Source organism: Theropithecus gelada, chromosome 9 (assembly GCF_003255815.1).
Source record: "Theropithecus gelada isolate Dixy chromosome 9, Tgel_1.0, whole genome shotgun sequence".
Taxonomy (NCBI): Eukaryota; Metazoa; Chordata; class Mammalia; order Primates; family Cercopithecidae; genus Theropithecus; species Theropithecus gelada.
In genome coordinates, this window is record NC_037677.1 from 60,843,438 (window position 1) to 60,862,129 (window position 18,692).

At 40.8% G+C, this 18,692-nt stretch overlaps 1 protein-coding gene across 5 annotated transcripts in view; it reads left to right on the top strand.

Moving 5' to 3' along the window:
- The first annotated feature begins 1,849 nt into the window (after nucleotides 1-1,849).
- The window catches only part of P4HA1 (prolyl 4-hydroxylase subunit alpha 1), an 87,381-nt gene continuing 70,538 nt past the window's right edge, over nucleotides 1,850-18,692 (top strand). For 2 of the 5 annotated variants that reach the window (XM_025397526.1, XM_025397528.1), the window contains exons 1-3: nucleotides 1,853-2,170; nucleotides 16,999-17,106; nucleotides 18,085-18,181. In XM_025397526.1, the coding sequence (XP_025253311.1) occupies nucleotides 17,031-17,106; nucleotides 18,085-18,181 (173 nt within the window). In that variant the 5' untranslated portion in view covers nucleotides 1,853-2,170; nucleotides 16,999-17,030. Of the gene's footprint in view, nucleotides 2,171-14,076; nucleotides 14,170-16,998; nucleotides 17,107-18,084; nucleotides 18,182-18,692 lie in introns of all 5 variants that reach the window. The other 3 variants (XM_025397527.1, XM_025397525.1, XM_025397529.1) reach the window with 3 other exon arrangements.

Genomic DNA, 18,692 nt, shown 5'->3' on the forward strand with positions numbered 1-18,692 from the left:
CCCGGGTTTACGCCATTCTCCTGCCTCAGCCTCCCGAGTAGCTGGGACTACAGGCGCCCGCCGCCTCGCCCGGCTAGTTTTTTGTATTTTTTAGTAGAGACGGGGTTTCACCGTGTTAGCCAGGATGGTCTCAATCTCCTGACCTCGTGATCCGCCCGTCTCGGCCTCCCAAAGTACTGGGATTACAGGCTTGAGCCACCGCGCCCGGCCTAATTTTTGTATTTTTAGTCGAGACGGGGTTTCACCACGTTGGCCAGGATGGTCTCAATCTCTTGACCTTGTGATCCGTCTGCCTCGGCCTCCCAAAGTGCAGCGATTACAGGCGTGAGCCACCACGCGCCCTGCCTCTTTGGTCTCATAATTACTCTACACTCCTAAAAAGTATTGAGGACTCCAAAAAGCTTTTATGTGGATCACGTTTATCAACATTTACTATATTAGGAATTAAAACAAACGTAAAATATTCATTTAAAACAACAATAAACCTGATATATGTTAACATAAAATAAATAACTTTTTTTTGAGACAGGGTCTGGCCATGTTGCCCAAGCTGATTTTGAACTCCTGGGCTCAGGTGATCTTCCCGCCTCGGCCTCCCAAAGTGCTGAGATTACAGGTGTGAGCTACTTCACTTGGCCTAATAACATATTTTTAATGAAAAATAACTATTTTCCAAAGCAAAAGAATTTAGTGAGAAGAGTGGCATTATTTGACATTTCTGCAAATCTCCTCAGTGGGCTAATAGAAGATTCTCATATCCACGTCTGCGTTCAATCTGTTGCAATATCACAGACATGTAGTCTCTGGAAGACCTCACTGTATTGTTACTAGAGTGAAAAAGGCAAATGAAGTCTTAGTATGAAAATAATTTTGACTTTACGGATTCCCTGACTATACTTTCAGAACCATTGATTTAGACATCATTATATCTACTTTTTAGTTGCCTCGTGCTCCCAAAGTACCCTCTCTCTCTTTCTGTAGCTACGTAATCAACCTCACCTCCTGCATTTAAGAGTCAAATGTTAATTATTGCTATACTTTTTAGCATACATGGAAAACTTTAGAAACCACAATTCTTAATGAATAACAAGTCTTAGCAACTCATTTTTCTGTTTCACTGACAAGGGAAAAATTATCTCCTTCATTGTATTCTCCCTCATAGTACAGGGAGATATAAAGAAACCCTTGGTTTGGGGTTACTTTATAACTAAGGCAAATGTTAGACTAAGATCAAACGCAACATTGGGTGCCTTATATAAATTAATGTTACTGGAGAATCTAATATTTACCAAGTCATTTCTGTGTGTGAGGCCTGTGCTTTACATACATTACCTCATTTTATTCTCACAAGAAGCTTACGAGATGGATAGTATCGTCATTCCTATTTTACAGATGAGTAAACGGATACGGAGACGTTGTTAACGCCTAGTGTTACACACAGGACTGAGGCAGGATTTGAATTCAGATAACCTGACCCTGGAGCTCTCAGTCTATTATCTACTGATAAGGTATAAAGGTAGGAGATAGAGCAAGGTTAGTATAAAATGAGTGCTGAGATGTGAGAGGGAGTTTAGCAAAGCAAAAAGCCTTTAGGGACAAGACAGCTGAGATACCAAGACAGAATCTCTATTATTTTCCACCCTATAAAAATTCTTCTTTATTTTCTACACTCCCACGTTCCTCTTCTCAATTTTAAGATACTTTATGGCTGGTGGCCTCGTCGCTTAGGCCTGACGCGGACCCTGAAATCAAAGAGGCAAACGGAACAGGAGCGGGGAAACCCCGTGGTAACTACGGTAACGCTGGCGAGGCGAGAACCCTGCGCAGGCGCGTTACATCCCAGGCCCGCTTACCCACACCACGGCGGCCGGTCCCACCCACTCCTCTCAGCCTCAGACTCCACGGGCCGGCCACGGGTGGGGGCAGCAGGGAGGCCCGAACTTGGCGCCTGCGCAGTCGCCGGAGCGCTGGTGTGATCGAGCTCACGTAGCGAGGGCTGCAGTCGCCTCCTCCCTGGCGCTGCCGTCGCGGCCTAGAGGTTATAAAAGGGCTAACGGGCTCCCTCTGCTGCCCAGTTGCGCCGCCAGCGGGCTGAGGGCAGGAAGTAGCCGCTCCGAGTGGAGGCAACAGGGGACTGAAGAGCGCGCCGCCCTCCTGTCCCACTTTCCAGGTGAGACGCTCCCTCGACCCGGGAGACTGAGGCTGAGACCACTGGGCAGCCGTGGACCTTCTTGGACGGCTGCGGCGATCCATTCCTCCCAGCTGTGGTGGGACTTCTGGGCCGGGGGTTCCCCAGGTTACCACAGCAGCCTCGGTACCGTCCCCTCGGGAGACTCGGCCCCTCTCCCTGCGCCACGCGACTCCCGGCGACCTTGCTCCTTCGTGCCCCCCTTTCCACCTCCGTCCTCGGTGCGCCTCGGACCGCTTGGGCTGCTGCAGCCTCAGTCCCCGCCCCAGGGACCAGGACTTTCTTGAATTTTCCTTCCCGGGGAGGAATCACCCTGTTGATTTTTTTTTTTTTCCAAGTTTCCCTGCACCTGGTCCTCCCTAACGAGGCTAAGGGGAACGCGAGCGCGGGGCGTGGGTTTTTGACCGCCACAGCCGCAGATGGTTCGCAAGTGGCGGTGGAGAGCGGATTTTAAGGCTTGGAGCTGAATCCGAAACGCGCCAGGCGTTTTTGCCCTATCGAAAGTCGCCGGGAGCTGGGGGGACCTCCCCAGAAAGTTCCGGCTGAACTCATCTGTTGCGCGCAGCGGTGCAGTATTAGCAGCCAGACGTAGCCCGGGGCGCGGAGTTTTGTGCTCCTAGCACCGAGGAAGTAGGCTCTTGGGTCACCTCGTCGTCAGGGAAGCTTCCTTCCCTCTTGTTCCCCACAACTTTTTTAAAAAAGAGATAAGAGCTCTTCTCTCAGTCTCTGTCTCTCTGGCTCTGTCTCCCCAGAATTTGCAGCTTTTAAAAGTCCACATCAGTCCAACAAATTACATGGTTGTGTGAGGATTTTGAGTTGGATTACATGGCTGGCCCCCGGATGTATGTTTCAATGGGGAGGAAGGATGGTATGATAACTATGAGTCTCTTTCTCCTAAATAATCTAATCTGTTGAATACAAATTCAATGTTTAGATGCTAACATCTTACGCGTTCCGGATTGAGTGAAGACTCTTGGAATTTTGCACTGTTTTCTTTAAAAAAAGGGTTAAAGAAGCAGCTAGATCCTCTTGTAGGAATTGATCTAAAAGGCCAAAGAGACTTGCCAATTTCCACTTAACTGTTTCTGGTTTCTCCGAGAGCGGTGGTTCTTGGACTTTCCCTTGGAATGCACTCGGAGGGGATGAAATAGCCACTACGTGAAGTGGGGGAGGGGCAAAGACGTGGCAGCAGTGTTCTTTCATCAATTTTTTACTCTCCTTTTTTTAAAGTTCTGGTTAGAAACGTATTTCCCCTTTTAGGTTTAGACATAGCTTATGAATGAGGCTTGTCTTTTCCTAAAATAATCAGATGAAAAATTCAGTCTGCAAAGCAGGAACCTTGGAAGTTAATTTAAACATTTAAAGGGATTTTTAAAATCAAGTTTCTATGGAGAAAATGGGTATCCTAAGAGGATGTATTCAAGAAGCTGAACGTGAACAACCTCAACTATATTTTGTTTTGATTTGAAATGTGAATACACACCCCGTGATTTTTTTTTTAACCTTGTGAGCGTAATTTAAGAATCTGAAACGTGAACTTCAAATTTTGCCTTTTTCTTTATGTGGGAAACAGAGATTTTATCACTTACCTTTAATAAAAGTCATAGTCAGTTTTGGTTTTGAGACGTTGTGCCTTAAGTCCTGCCATTGTTTTTGATAGCTGATGGCAAATGCCTCTTAGATTTACATAGACTAACTAGGAAAAGGATCATTTCTCTTTTAAATAGGTAGTGCTGTTTTTATTGACATTTTGAAATGAGTTTTATTTTGAAGTACTGAAAACCAGGAGTTTGGTAGAAGGATAATTACATTGACCATTTTGTGTTTTGGTAACTTAGATTTTAGGTAAAACAGATGAAAAATGTGTACAACTTTTAATTATGCCAAAAAAAAATTAGTGCAAAAGACAATTTAAAAAAAAAGTTTTATATTGCCTGTGTGGTCTGGGTTGTTGCGGATGAATCTTGGCTTTTCGGCAAGCAGTCGTTAACTTTTTCTATTACTGCAGAGGAAGTTGTATACTGAAAAGCAGTATTTTTCAGTAGGGCAATTAAGTTCAGACGGCATTTATTCCAGGGATGCAGCAAGAGCTGGGACAGCCATAAAGCTTGTGAGCCTGCCTTTCTGTGGAAGGAATGCTTTATTTTACTTAGTAACCATTATCAACTAGAATATAATTATTGCTCTTTGATTGACCTGTGAGATACATAATAGTGGTTCTGACACTATTTTAAGGTCATGAAATCCTTTTAGAATCTGATGGAATCTGTGGTCCTAGGTCAGAAAATGCAAATACACCCTTCATGGAATGTTATATGTCACTTCCTGCTCCCCCACTCAAGTCCATCCATGAACTCTCTTATAAGAACCCCTAAAAAGTAAGAGATGTGAAGCTACTCTTTAAGGGTATCTAGGTGTCTTGAGGCAGTATTGAATATTTCTGAAAATTGATTTGGGCGTGTAAGTCTGACTGGACTTGTATATGTGGGTGACCCTAATACATTTTTGCCAGAAGGGTTTTAGCAAAAGTTAATAGGTTGTTAGAATTGTTAAACTGCTAAATTGTGTAGTCTGTGAAAGTATATCACATTGCATGCTCCCTCCTATATATGGTAACTTATCTTTGGTTTTCCATTCTGAAAGTGGAACAGGCTTGGAAGTAAACAAAAATAAATTGCACAGGCTCTTGGCATTAAGCTTTATTGCTTTTCTTGCAGTGAGATCTTGAATCTTGTAATTAAACCATAATGTGTTGTGTGTGTATAAATATATGAATATATATAAAAAATCCAAATAAAATGAGTATATGTGTGTGTGCATATATATATATATATATATTTTTTTTTTTTTTTTTTTTTGAGACGGAGTCTTGCTCTGTCACCCAGGCTGGAGTGCAGTGGCGCAATCTTGGCCCACTGCAAGCTCTGCCTCCTGGGTTCACGCCATTCTCCTAAGCCTCCCGAGTAGCAGGGACTAGAGTTGCCTGCCACCACGCCCAGCTAATTTTTTGTATTTTTAGTAGAGATGGGGTTTCACCGTGTTAGCCAGGATGGTGTCAATCTCTTGACCTTGTGATCCGCCCACCTCGGCCTCCCAAAGTGCTGGGATTACAGGTGTGATCACGCCACTGTGCCCGGCCAAAGCTTTGTGTTTCTATTCAACAAAATTTATTTGTATAAATTGAAGCTGCCCTGTCATTAGTTTTTCTCTAGCTGAATAAGTATCGTACCTAAACAAAAGCTTCGGCAATTCAAAAGGACTCTCATTTAGGTTACTCCAGCAGTTTTTAAACTCTGTGTGATGAAAAACATTCTTTTTCCTTGTCTTCCTTTGGATGATCAGTATGACTGTTAGTATATTTGGTTTGATATTTGCTAAAAATACATTATAGAGATTCAGACTTCTTACCTAGTTGTCATTAGTGAATGGGTACTATATTGGGACTTCCTCTTCCTCATGTTTAGTGTTTCATAAAAATGTGTCCATATTTTGTTTATTCATTTCTTTCTTAAATAGTAATATTATGTGGAATTAGTACACTCAACCTTTTTTTTTTTTTTTTTTTTTTTAAAGAGAGAGGATCTTGCTCTGTTGCCCAGGATGGAGTGCAGTGGCGTGATCATAGCTCACTGCAGCCTTGAACTCCTGGGCTCAAGCAATCCTTCTTCTGCCTCAGCCTCCGGGTGTAGCTCGGGGTACAGGTGCACACCACCATGCCTAGGTAATTTTTTAATTTTTTGTAGAGATGGGATCTTGCTCTGTTGACCAGGCTAGTCTTGAACTCCTGGCCTCAAGTGATTCTCCCATCTGCCCCACAAAGTGTTGGGATTATAGGCATGAGCCACCATGCCTGGTCATCCTTGCTCTCTTGTTGGACACTTGAGCTGTTTCTCCATTATAAGTAATGCAAAGAGAGGACTGTAATTTAGTGGTTTATTTTATCAACCTGTATAACTACAGTAAACTTGAACCAATTTTTTAATTTTTAAATTTATATTTAAATTGTTTTTTAGAGACAGGGTCTTACTATGTTGCTCAGGCATGGTGGCTAATGCCTTTAATCCCAGCATTTTGGAAGGCTGAGGCAGGAGGATCACTTGAGGCCAGGAGTTCAAGACCAGCCTGGTCAGCGTAGTGAGACCCCATCTCTCTACAAAAATAATTTTTTTAAATTAATGGGGCATGAGGTTGCAGACATCTGTAGTGTAGCTACTTGGGAGGCTGAGGTGGGAGGATCGCACGAGCCCAAGAGTTGGAAGCTGCAGTGAGCTATGATAGCACCGTTGCACTCTAGCCTGGTAATGGCGCAAGACCCTGTCTCTTTAAAAAAAAAAAAAAAGGCATTTACAATATGCCCAGTAGACTGTAGGAGAATCAAGAATGATGAGAAATGTTTCATAGGAGAAGTAGGTCATAAAAAGTACATGATGTATCACCATGTGGCTAACATTTTACTAGATATTAAATCTGTAGCACTGAATGGAAATGCATATCTAGATTCACATCCTCTGCAACCACTAATTCATTTATCCCTATTGTAGTATATATGGTCTTATTTTGTCTGTCTTTACCTCAACTTGAGAAATTTGGATCTGGCATTAGAATAGAGAGAGAATTGAAGGCTAGAAAGAGAAGGGGTAGACTGGGGTAAATAAAAGTGGAATTTTGGCAGAATAGCCTTGGGAGGGATGAAGCTGAGTATACCTGGGCCTCAGAGCAATAATCCATTTGTTAGGAGGAAAGGGACTGCTAAAGCTAGCTTTTGGGTATTTTACTCTGACCTGAGTGGCCTTGGTCTGAATAGCTCATATTCAGAGATAAGAATATATTTAACTTTTTTGTACTAAGAATAGTATTTGAGTAATGCTATAGGTACATATGAGAATTTGGCCTTCATCTCTGCAGAGTCAGTTAAACACAAGTTTCTCTAGATATTTCCATTACAGGAATCAAAGTTCTTTGATTTTTGGAACTTCAGTAAAACCCAAGAATGAATAGCCGAGAACTATCATTGGAGAAAAGATAGACATACGGATCAATTGAACAAAATAGAGAATTGAGTCACACAAAAATTGTCAGTTCATTTTGAAACAGTGTAAGGGCAGTTCAATAGAGGATAGTATGGAACGGTTGAATATTCATATGCAAAGAAAAAAAAGAATCTTTGTTTTATTTGGACACCAAGTATCCACTGTTGGACACTGGGCAGTCCCTTGCCCAGGAATTTATATGAATATAGGGACAAATGACATGAATCCACCAATGGATATGAAATAAAGTTTACTTACACAGTAAACAGCAAAAGGATTCCTCAAGGTCAAGGACTTAGGTTTAGTCCAGAATGAAGCAAAAGTGAAACAGGGTGGGTGGCTTTGGTTTTCATTGTGACCAAAAGGTGGAAATTGTTTGATGGTTTCCATGTGTGGTATTTACATGGTTTCAACTTCACACCAATACCAAGGGAGGGAATACCTGGGCTTTCTTACAGACTTACCCAGATGTGGGACAAAAGGGAGAGAGGTGTGGGACTTGAAAGTAATCCGCACTCAAACATCAAAATGAAATCTTTTTCTTTATTAGAGCCTCAATCTGTACTTCACACTCTATGCAAAAATTAGTTCAAAATGGTTCATAGGCTGGGTCTGGTCGCTCACATTTGTAATCCCAGCATTTTGGGAGGTTGAGGCAGGAGGATTGCTTGAGCACAGGAGTTTGAGACTAGCCTTGGCAATAGAGTGAGACCCATTTCTATTTTAAAAAGGTTCATAGATTGTGAAGTAAAATGTACAGCTATAAAATATTTGAAAGAAAACATAGGAAAAAAAAAATATGAATTTTTTTGAGACAGAGTCTCGCTCTGTCGTCCAGGCTGGAGTGCAGTGGCAGGATCTCGGCTCACTGCAAACTCTGCCTCCCAGGCTCACACCATTCTCCTGCCTCAGCCTTCCGAGTAGCTGGGACTACAGGCATCCGCCACCACGCCCGGCTAATTTTTTGTATTTTTAGTAGAGACGGGGTTTCACTGTGTTAGCCAGGATGGTCTCGATCTCCTGACCTCGTGATCCGCCCGCCTTGGCCTCCCAAAGTGCTGGGATTACAGGCATGAGCCACCGTGCCCGGCCGGACAAAAATATTTTTGACCATGGGTCAGGCGGAGATTTCTTGAACATGATACCGAGAACATGATTCATAAATGAGCGAACTGATAAATTAGACTTCATCAAAATTAAGAACTTCTGTTCTTCCAAACACTCTGTTGAGAGAATAAAAAGACTTCACAGACTGGGAGAAAATATTCCCCATCACATATTTGACCAAAAATAGACTGTATAAGGAACTCAAAGCTGGGCATGGTGGCTCACTTCTGTAATCCCAGAACTTTGGGAGGCCAAGACTGGAGAATTGCTTGAAAGTCCAGGAGTTTGAGACCAGCCTGGGCAACACAGTGAGACCCCATCTCTATTAAAAAAAAATTCAGTAAGTAAACAACTTAATTTAAAAGAGCAAAAGATTTGAGTTGACACTATGCAGGAAGGTGTATGAACAGCAGATAAACACCCCAAAAGGTGTTAAACATAGGCCGGACATGGTGGCTCATGCCTGTAATCCCAGAACTTTGGGAGGCTGAGGTGGGCGGATCACCTGAGGTTAGGAGTTCAAGACTAGCCCGGCCAACATAGCGAAACCCTGTCTCTACTAAAGTACAAGATTAAATTAGATGTGGTGGCACGTGCCTGTAATCCCAGCTACCCGGGAGACTGAGACATGAGAATCACTTGAACCCAGGAGGCAGAGGTTGCAGTGAGACAAGGTTGTGCCACTGCATTCCAGCCTGGGTGACAGAGTGAGACTCTGTCTCAAAAATAAAAAATAAAAAGGCATTAAACATCATTAGTAATGTGGAATTGCAAATTAAACCCATAATGAGATACCACTATATGCCTATTGTGAAAATTAAGATATTAAGAGAAAGTAGGGAAAAAACGGCAATACAAAATGCTGGTAAGAATGTGGAGCAATGGAAACTTTCTTCCTTTGCTGTTGGGAGGGCAAATAGTATAGCTACTGTGGAGAAATGTTTGGCAGTTTTTTATGAAGGTAAATATACACTTGTAATATGACCCAACATTCCCACTCCTAGGTATTTACCCAAGTGAAATGAGAACTTAGGTTGACTTCTTTTTTTTTTTTTGAGATGGAGTCTCACTCTCTTGCCCAGGCTGGAGTGCAGTGACACAATATTGGCTCACTGCAACCTCCGCCTCCTGGGTTCAAGCAGTTCTCCTGCCTCAGCCTCCCAATTAGCTGGGATTTACAGGCACGTGCCACCACGCCTGACTAATTTTTGTATTTTTAGTAGAGATGGGGCTTCACCATGTTGGCCAGGTTGGTCTTGAACTCCTGACCTCAAGTGATCTGCCTGCCTCGGCCTCCCAGAGCGCCAGGATTACAGGCATGAGCCACCGCTCCTAGCCTGTTTTCTTTTTAATTTTTTAAAAACAGCTTTATTGAGTAATAATTCTTGTACCATACAATTTCCCCTTTGAAGTATGCATTTCAGTGACTTTTAATATATTCACAGTTGTGTTACCACAACAATCAATTTTAAAACATTTATTTTACTCCAAAAAGAAACCCCAGACCCAGTAGCAGTCACTCCGATTGTCCCTTGCCTAGCCCTGGGCAACCACTAATCTACTTTTTGTCTCTGGAGATTATTTTACTTAATGTTTTCAAGTTTCATTTGTGTTATAACATATATCAGTACTTCATTTCCGTTTATAGCCAAATAATACTCCATTGTATGGATAGAACCACACTTTGTTTACCCACTAATGGATATTTAGGTTATTTCCACCCTTTTGGCTATTATGAATAATGCTGCTGCCATGAACATTCATGCACAAGTTTTTGTGTGGACATGTGTTCTCATTTCTTTTGGGTATAGACCTATGAGTGAAATATCTGGGCCATATGGTTACTCTGTTTAGCTTTTTTGAGGAACTAAACTGTTTTCCAGACCAACTGCCTCATTTTACATTTCTACCAGCAATGTATCAGAGTTCCAGTTTCTCCCTGTCCTTGTCAATACTTGTAATTGTGTGTCACTTTTTGTTTTAAAGAGATGAAGTCTCACTGTGTTGCCCAGGTTGGAGTACAGTGGCCATTCTCAGGTGTAATCATAGTGCACTTATATGCTCAAACTCTTAGACTCCAGTGATCCTCCTGCCTCAGTCTCCCAAGTAGATGGAACTACAGGTATATGCCACTGTACCCACTAGTCATTTTTTACTGTAGCTGTCAAAGTGGCAGTGAAGTGGTATCTCATTGTGGAACTGATTTGCATTTTCATAGTGATGAATGATGTTGAACATCTCATGTACTTGCCTCTTTGGAGAAATGTCTATTCAAATCTTTTGCCCATTAAAAAAAATTACTGGCCGGGTGCGGTGGCTCACAACTGTAATCCCAGCACTTTGGGAGGCCAAGGCGGGCAGATCACCTGAGGTCGGGAGTTCGAGACCAGCATGGAGACAACATGGAGAAACCCCGTCTCTACTAAAAATACAAAATTAGCCAGGCGTGGTGGCTTGTGCCTGTAATCCCAGCTACTCGGGAGGCTGAGGCAGGAGAATTGCTTGAACCCAGGAGGTGGAGGTTGCAGTGAGCTGAGATTGTGCCATTGCACTCCAGCCTGGGCAACAAGAGCAAAACTCTGTCTCAAAAAAAAAAATTATTAAGTTCTGAGTTCTTTATATATTTGGATACTAAACCTGATACTATCAGAAATGTGATTTGCAAATACTTTTTTATGTTGTCTTCACTTTCTTGAAGCACAGCAGTTTTAGATTTTGGCAAAGTTCAATTTGTTTATTTCTTTGGCTTCTTGTGCTTTAGGTGTCATATCTAAGAAACTGTTGCCTAAGCGTTATGATTAATTGCCTAATCCAAAGTTATGAAGATAATTTCTTTTTTTTAATGAGATGGACTCACTCTGTCGCCCAGACTGGAGTGCAGTGGCACAATCATGGCTTATAGTACCCTCTGCCTCCTGGGCTCAAGCAATCCTTCCACCTCAGCCTCCTGAGTTGCTGGGACTGCAGGAGCATGCCACCATGCCTGGCTGATATTTGTGTTTTTTTGTAAAGATTGAGTTTCACCATGTTGCCAAGGCTGGTCTTGAACTCTTGAGCTCAAGTGATCCTTCCATCTTGGCCTCCCAAAGTGCTGGGATTACATACACCTGGGTGGCATGAACCACCAAGCCTGGCCAGTTTATTGTCTTAAACTTCAAAATGGTCTTAATGTGTTAATTTTAGGGCAAATTTAAAGTTTTCTTGTTTATTCCCAGGTAATTAAGTGTTGCTGTTGCAAATGAACTTTTTAAAATTTTTTCCTGTGATTGGTTATTCTTTGTATATAACGGTCATTTTCTAAAGAGAATGCCAGTTTTTTCCCTCAATCATTTTTCAAGTAGTATAACTGCTGTATAAAATTCATTCTTGGGTTGGGCGCGGTGGCTCATACCTGTAATCCCAGCACATTGGGAGGCTCAGGCGGGAAGACTGCTTGAGTCCAGGAGTTGGAGACCAGCCTGGGCAACATAAGGAGATCCCAACTCTACAAGAAATAAAAGAAAATTTAAAAAATTGACTGGTCATGGTGGCACAAGCCTGTAGTCCAAGCTACTCAGGAAGCTGAGATGGAGGGATCGCTTGAGCCCTGGAGGTCAAGGCTGCAGTGAACTGTGATTGCTCCACTGCACTCCAGACTGGGCAACAGAGCCAGACCCTGTCTCCGAAACAACACAATTAGTCTTGAATGAAGTTTCATGAAAACTGCTGAATTTGGAATTGTTTGCCTTACTTCACTTCATAATTTATATTTAAGTTTAAGAAATCTAAAATGCATATTGTACAAACAAAACTTTTTTTTTTTTTTTTTTTTTTTTTTGGAGACGGAGTCTCGCTCTGTCACCCAGGCTGGAGTACAGTGGCGCGATCTCGGCTCGCTGCAACCTCTGCCTCCTGGGTTCAAGTGATTCTCCTGCCTCAGCCTCCTGAGTAGCTGGGATTACGGGCGCCTGCCACCACGCCCGGCTAATTTTTGTATTTTTGGTAGAGACGGGGACCATGTTGGCCAGGCTAGTCCTTGAACTCCTCACCTCAGGTGATCCATCCACCTTGGCCTCCCAAAGTGCTGGGATTACAGGCGTGAGCCACCACACCTGTCCTTACTGTTATTTTTATGGGTACAGAGTCTCTGTCACCCAGGCTAGAGTGCAGTAGCCCATTCATGGCCCACTGCAGCCTCTACCTCCCAGGCTCAAGTGATCCTCCAGCCTCAACCTACTGAGTAGCTGGGACTACCACCACACCTGGCTATTTTAAATTTTTTTTTTTTTTATAGAATTAGTGTTTCCTTGTGTTGCCCAGGCTGGTTTCAAACTCCTGGCCTCCAGTGATCCTCCCGCCTTAGCCTCCCAATATGTTGGGATTACAGGCATGAGCCACTGCACCCAGTTTAGGCTTAAGTATCTTTGAAAAAGAAAGTGAAATGTAGAGGCTTATAGAACTAGAAAATGGAATATGCTCAAAACCTTATATTATTTGTTAGTTACTCTTTTGTTAGAGAGTAATTAACTACTTCTTAAAAGGTTTAGGGTATCTTAATATAAGAGTTAATGCTTTAGGTTTATTATTTTGTACGAAGTTAATTTTTTTGTTACTGTAAAAATGTATTACAGGAGGTCTGGAAAATACAGAGATATAAAAGAAAATTATCAGCCGGGCGTGGTGGCTCACGCCTGTAATCTCAGCACTTTGGGAGGCTGAGGCGGGCAGATCACATGAGGTCAGGAGTTTGAGACCAGCCTGGCCAACATGGCAAAACCCCGTCTGTACTAAAAATGCAAAAATTAGCCGGGCGTGTTGGCAGATGCCCATAATCCCAGCTACTTGGGAGGCTGAAGCAGGAGAATCGCTTTAACCCGGGAGACAGAGGTGGCAGTGAGCCGAGACTGTGCTACTACACTCCAGCCTGGGCAACAGAATGTGACTCTTGTCTCAAAAAAAAAAAGAAAGAAAATTATCTACTGTTTTGCTAACCAGAGACAATTACACTTTGGTGAATTTCCTCTGCATATGTTCTTGCATAGTTATGACCATATTATGATGTTAATTTTTTCTTTATTTTGACCAGTGTTAATTTATTTATAACTTTGTGTGGTGGTAATGAAAACATAATCTTAGTCAGTATAGATTCCACCAGGGTTGTATGATAATTTTTAAATCTTGTTTTTTCATTTAACTCTACAAGTTAAAGGATGTGTTCATTTTAAGTTCCTTGGCATATAACAACATTAAATAATTTTGCTTGTTAATTGTTCACTTGATGGGCAAAAATGGTGTCTTATTTTATGTCATTAATTACTAATAAGTTTGAGCATTTTTTGTTGAGCTAACAACTTTTCCTTTTTGTGAGTTCCAAGTTCTTTATCCACTTGTCTATTAACATCTTAGTGGTTTTCTTATTGATTTGTATGAGCTCCTTAAAAGTGCTCTATTTTCTTTAAATGATTTTCTAGTTTGAGTTTTAAAGTTTTTTGGTTTTTTTTCCCACACATAAGCTTATTTTGTGTATTCAAATTCCATCTGGCTTTTGATAGGTTGTTTTCTTTCTCTCTCTCTTTTTTTTTTTTTTCCCTGAGATGAGGTCTCACTTTGTTGTCCAGGCTGGAGAGCAGTGACAAGATCATGGCTCACTGCAGCCTCAACCTCCTGGTCTCAAGTGATCCTCCCGCGTTAGCCTCCCAAGTAGCTGGGACCACAGGTGTATGCCACCATGCCCAGCTAATTTTTTGATTTTTTTTTTTTTTTTTTTTGTAGAGATGAGGTCTTGCCATGTTGCCCAGTCTGGTCTCAAACTCCTGAGCTCAAGCGATCCTCTTGCCTTGGCCTCCCAAAGTACAGGGATTACAGGTGTGAACCACTGTGCCCGGGCATTTTCTTATTTTTAAGTTTAGAAATTCTCTGCTTTTAGAGATCTGATAACTATTCTGTTGTTGCTGTTTGTTTTACTTTGTTTTGTTGATTATAACTATGTAATCCATCTAGAATTTATTTTGAAACATGATGTACGGTAAAGATACTTATTCTTTCTATGATTGTTTTGAATTTTTACATAGGCTCTGTCATTCTTAAAATATTTTCATGCTATTTGAAGAAAAATACTATCTTAAGCTGGTTATTTTTAGTTATTTCTGTAGGCTAATGGTTTTTAATTCCTTGTGAGATTTAAGGACAATGAGAGATGACAAAAAACTTTAGTGACAATATATTTTAACAATGGCAAAATAACCTGTTTTCTGACAAATCTAAACTCTGTTATCAGAGTTAAAAGTTTAGATAACATTTGTGATTAGCCTTCTGTTAGTACAGTGAAAACATTTGTATTTTCTGCAAATAGCATTTATCCATGAAGAAAATTAGAATAGAAATCTGTTTAAACGGAAAATTCTAGACTCTTCAGACAGCTCAGGCTTTTCAAAAAGCCTTGTGCTTTGGCAGGAGCCCAGGATAGGAAGTGTCTACATCTGCTACATTCTAGAAGCCTTCCCCAAATCACTGTAACGTAGCCAAAAGAGCAGTGTATTTCATTACTTTGTGGTTCTGGAAATATCTGGAAGTTTGCCGCAAACTCGAGGGAGGAGACTAAGGAATACTTCCAATTTTTGTGGTGATCTGTTTTTATTGAGATTCAAGTTAGGGGGACAGTGGAGTTATTTTTTTAGCTCTTGTAGAATGGGGAGCTTTCAGTTTGAACTTGAGCCTTTTGGTTTAGCTCATGTCACATAGGAAGACGAGTCAGAGGGGCCTGCACAAAGAGGAACAGGTTGACAAGTCAGTTTAACCAATGGGAGCCTGTTACTGGAGCAAACTATATTGTAATGGTAACTTATTCTCCTGTAAAGTAATAAGAAAGACAAAGTTCATGTTTGTAGGGGAGAAGGAGCAAGAGAAGAGTGCTAGCAGGGCATCTGGGAAAGTGAGGTAAAGCCTTTCTGTTGTTGGTTAGTTTATATCCTCATTTGCCGTGAAGAATCCTCACTAGGAAAGACAGTGCTACCATGGATATAGAGCAAAAACACAAATGGGCTTTGCTGCCAGGTTTAAAAAAAGAAAGAATAGAGGCCACAGACATGTCTTAGGCTAAGTTTTTTTTTTGTTTTTTTTTGTTTTTTTTTTACATAGAACACAGTTGATAAGAGAAAGAAAACTGAAGTCTGGGTCCTTTGAGAGAAAATACTTGTTTAAATGGACATGGCTATTTATTCATTTTGGATTCTCCATAACTTAAAAAAAAAAAAAAAGATATGCACAGTGGTGCAGACCTGTATTTCCAGCTACTCAGGAGGCTGAGGTGGGAGGATCATTTGAGCCCAGGAGTTTGAGTTCAACTTGGACAACATAGCAAGACCCCTGTCTCTTAAAAAACCAAACCAAGAGAACAGTGTCATTGCAATATAATTCATATACCTTATAATTCACCCATTTAGTATTCATGATTCAATGGTTTTCAGTACTTTCACAGAGTCATTCCACCATCAGTCAGTCACCACAGTCAATTTTATTTCATTTATTCATTTGTTTTTTAGAGATGGGGCCCTACTATCTTGCCCAAGCTGGCTTTGAACTCCTGGGTTCAAGTGATCCTCCTGCCTCAGTCTCCCAAGTAGCTGGGACTCCAGGCACCTGCCACTGTGCCTGGCCAGTCAATTTTAGAACATTTTATTGCCCCCAAATCTACAACTTTTGATTGAATTTATTTTAAAAACTTAAGTTATAGGAAAAAGATGGGCTGGGTGCTATGGCTCACGCACCAGCCCATCCACCCAAAACTTTGGGAGGATGAGGCAGGCGGATCACCTGAGGTCAGGAGTTTGAGACTGTCTCAAAAATACATATATAATATATATATATATGAAAAAGATGGAACAAATTAGGAATTTTAAGGATTAATCAGCTCTGAAATCTTTTTCCTTTAAAATATAGTCTAACATTTTGAAAATGTATTGGTAATATTTAACATTTAAATAGATAAGTTGGTATATTTTTATGGGAAATTCATGGGATAGGTCCAAATTACAGAGAAAACTTGTTTTTCAGGCTATACAAAAAAGCCACCTGCTAGTCATTTACTCTAATTGTAATAGTGACTAAGGAGAACAAACTCAGCATGAATTTTTAAGCACAAATTATCAGGTGATAACAAACATACATTCTTCTCTAATATGGGTGCAGTGGCTCATGCTTATAATCCCAGTGCTTTGGGAGGCTGAGGCGGGTGTATCACTTGAGGCCAGGAGTTCGAGACCAACCTGGCCAACATAGCAAAACCTTGTCTCTGCTAAAAAGACAAAAAGTTAGCGAGGTGTGGTGGCACACACCTTTGGTCCCAACTACTTGGGAGGCTGAGGCATGAGAATTGCTTGAACCTGGGAGGCGGAGGTTGCAGTGAGCCAAGATCACACCACTGGACTCCTGGGCGACAGAGACTCTATCTCAAAAAAAAAGAAAAAAAAAGAAACAGAATAAAACCACAAAAAAGAAATGTCATGGCAGTACTCTAATTATAAGAAAAAAAAGATAGTAGCTATTATTAAATTATTACACAATTGATAATAACATCAATTTTATGGGCAACCTTGGAATCTTTTACTTTTTCATAGAAATAATAGATAAGGAACTTTTCCTTCCCTCCTTTTGTATTTTTTAAGTAATGGCTGCATTTCTCTATTTCTGTTGTAGGTGTGTGATCCTGTAAAATTAAGTCTTCCAAGATGATCTGGTATATATTAATTATAGGAATTCTGCTTCCCCAGTCTTTGGCTCATCCAGGCTTTTTTACTTCAATTGGTAAGTCTTACTACTTGTTGATTTTTTTGGTTTTGCATTTTTTAATTTCCATTTTTTAGTGTTTTAAAATCAGCAAAAACAAATACAGTGTATTCCCAGAGTATAGGTTTATTCGCTGCCCCTTTAAAAGGTCCTTTTTAAATAATTTGATATTTTCTTTAATTTTTTTATTATAAAAATGATACATATTCAGGTTAAAATAATTTAATGCATATACTTAGTCTTTCTCAATGCACAGATATACAAGTAATATACTGCATATGTATCTAATCTGCTTTTTCCACTTAAGAATCTACTGTGAACACCAGTTTTTTTTTGTATTATAACTCAAAAAATATTTTATCATTATTATTTTGAATAGAGACAGGGTCTTACCATGTTGGCCAGGCTGGTCTTCAACTCCTGGTCTTAAGGGATTCTCCTGGCTGGGCCTCCAAAGTGCTGGGATTACAATAGGCGTGAGCCACCACGCCTGGCCCATAAGTATATACTTATGACTCTTGATTCCAGTATATAAAATGATGGGTTCTCGCATTCTGTTATACATAAACAGATTATTTGAAGCTTTTTTAGTGTGGCTTTTATTTATTAAATAAAAATTTAATTCTAATTAGTCTCAAAAACAAAGGTAAGGGGTTCAAGAAATAAAGAAGTAAAGGTGAAGAAACATTAATTTTTGGAAAGTAGTGTTGATTTGCAATTTAAAAATACATTTGTAGATGTAAAGACAATTTGCCAGCACAGTCTAAAGCTTGCAAAATTAAGTGGCTTGAAAATCAGAACTGGAACTCTTGATTAGAAGTTTTTGGCTTTATTTTGGTTTATCTGGTAAAAAAGGAAGAAAAGATCGTCTCCAGCATATCTGATTCATGCCAGTTAAATTGTCTCATAGAATGAAACAATCTTAATCATTCTTATTCTTAACATACCTGTGTTGAAGGATATGAGTATTTGATAACCTTCTTCCCCTTCTACTAGGTCAGATGACTGATTTGATTCATACTGAGAAAGATCTGGTGACTTCCCTGAAAGATTATATTAAGGCAGAAGAGGACAAGTTAGAACAAATAAAAAAGTAAGCAAAATGTTTACTTATTATGACTCTGACTAAACCTGGAAGTTTTCTTTCTCGAGCTAAAATATTCTTTAAGTAGAAATGAAACCCATTTTTGAACCTTACAAAGCCGGTTGAAATGGCTAAAATAGGAGTATAGAGAACAAGTTAGACTTGGGCCAACTTTCACATGGAAGAATATGGGTTGAGATAAGAATATGGATAGATATTGGCTAGGTGTGGTGGCTCATGCCTGTAATCCAGCACTTTGGGAGGCTGAGGAGGGTGGATCACTTGAGGCCAGGAGTTTGAGACCAGCCTGGCCAACGTGGTGAAACCCTGTCTCTACTAAAAATACAGAACTAGTTGGGTGTGGTAGCACGTGCCTGTAATCCCAGCTGCTTGGGAGGCTAAGGTAGGAGAATCACTTGAACCCAGGAGGTGGAGGCTGCAGTGAGCCAGGATTGTGCCACTGCACTCCAGCCTGGGCTACAGAGCAAGAGACTATCTCAAAAAAAAAAAAAACAGAAAG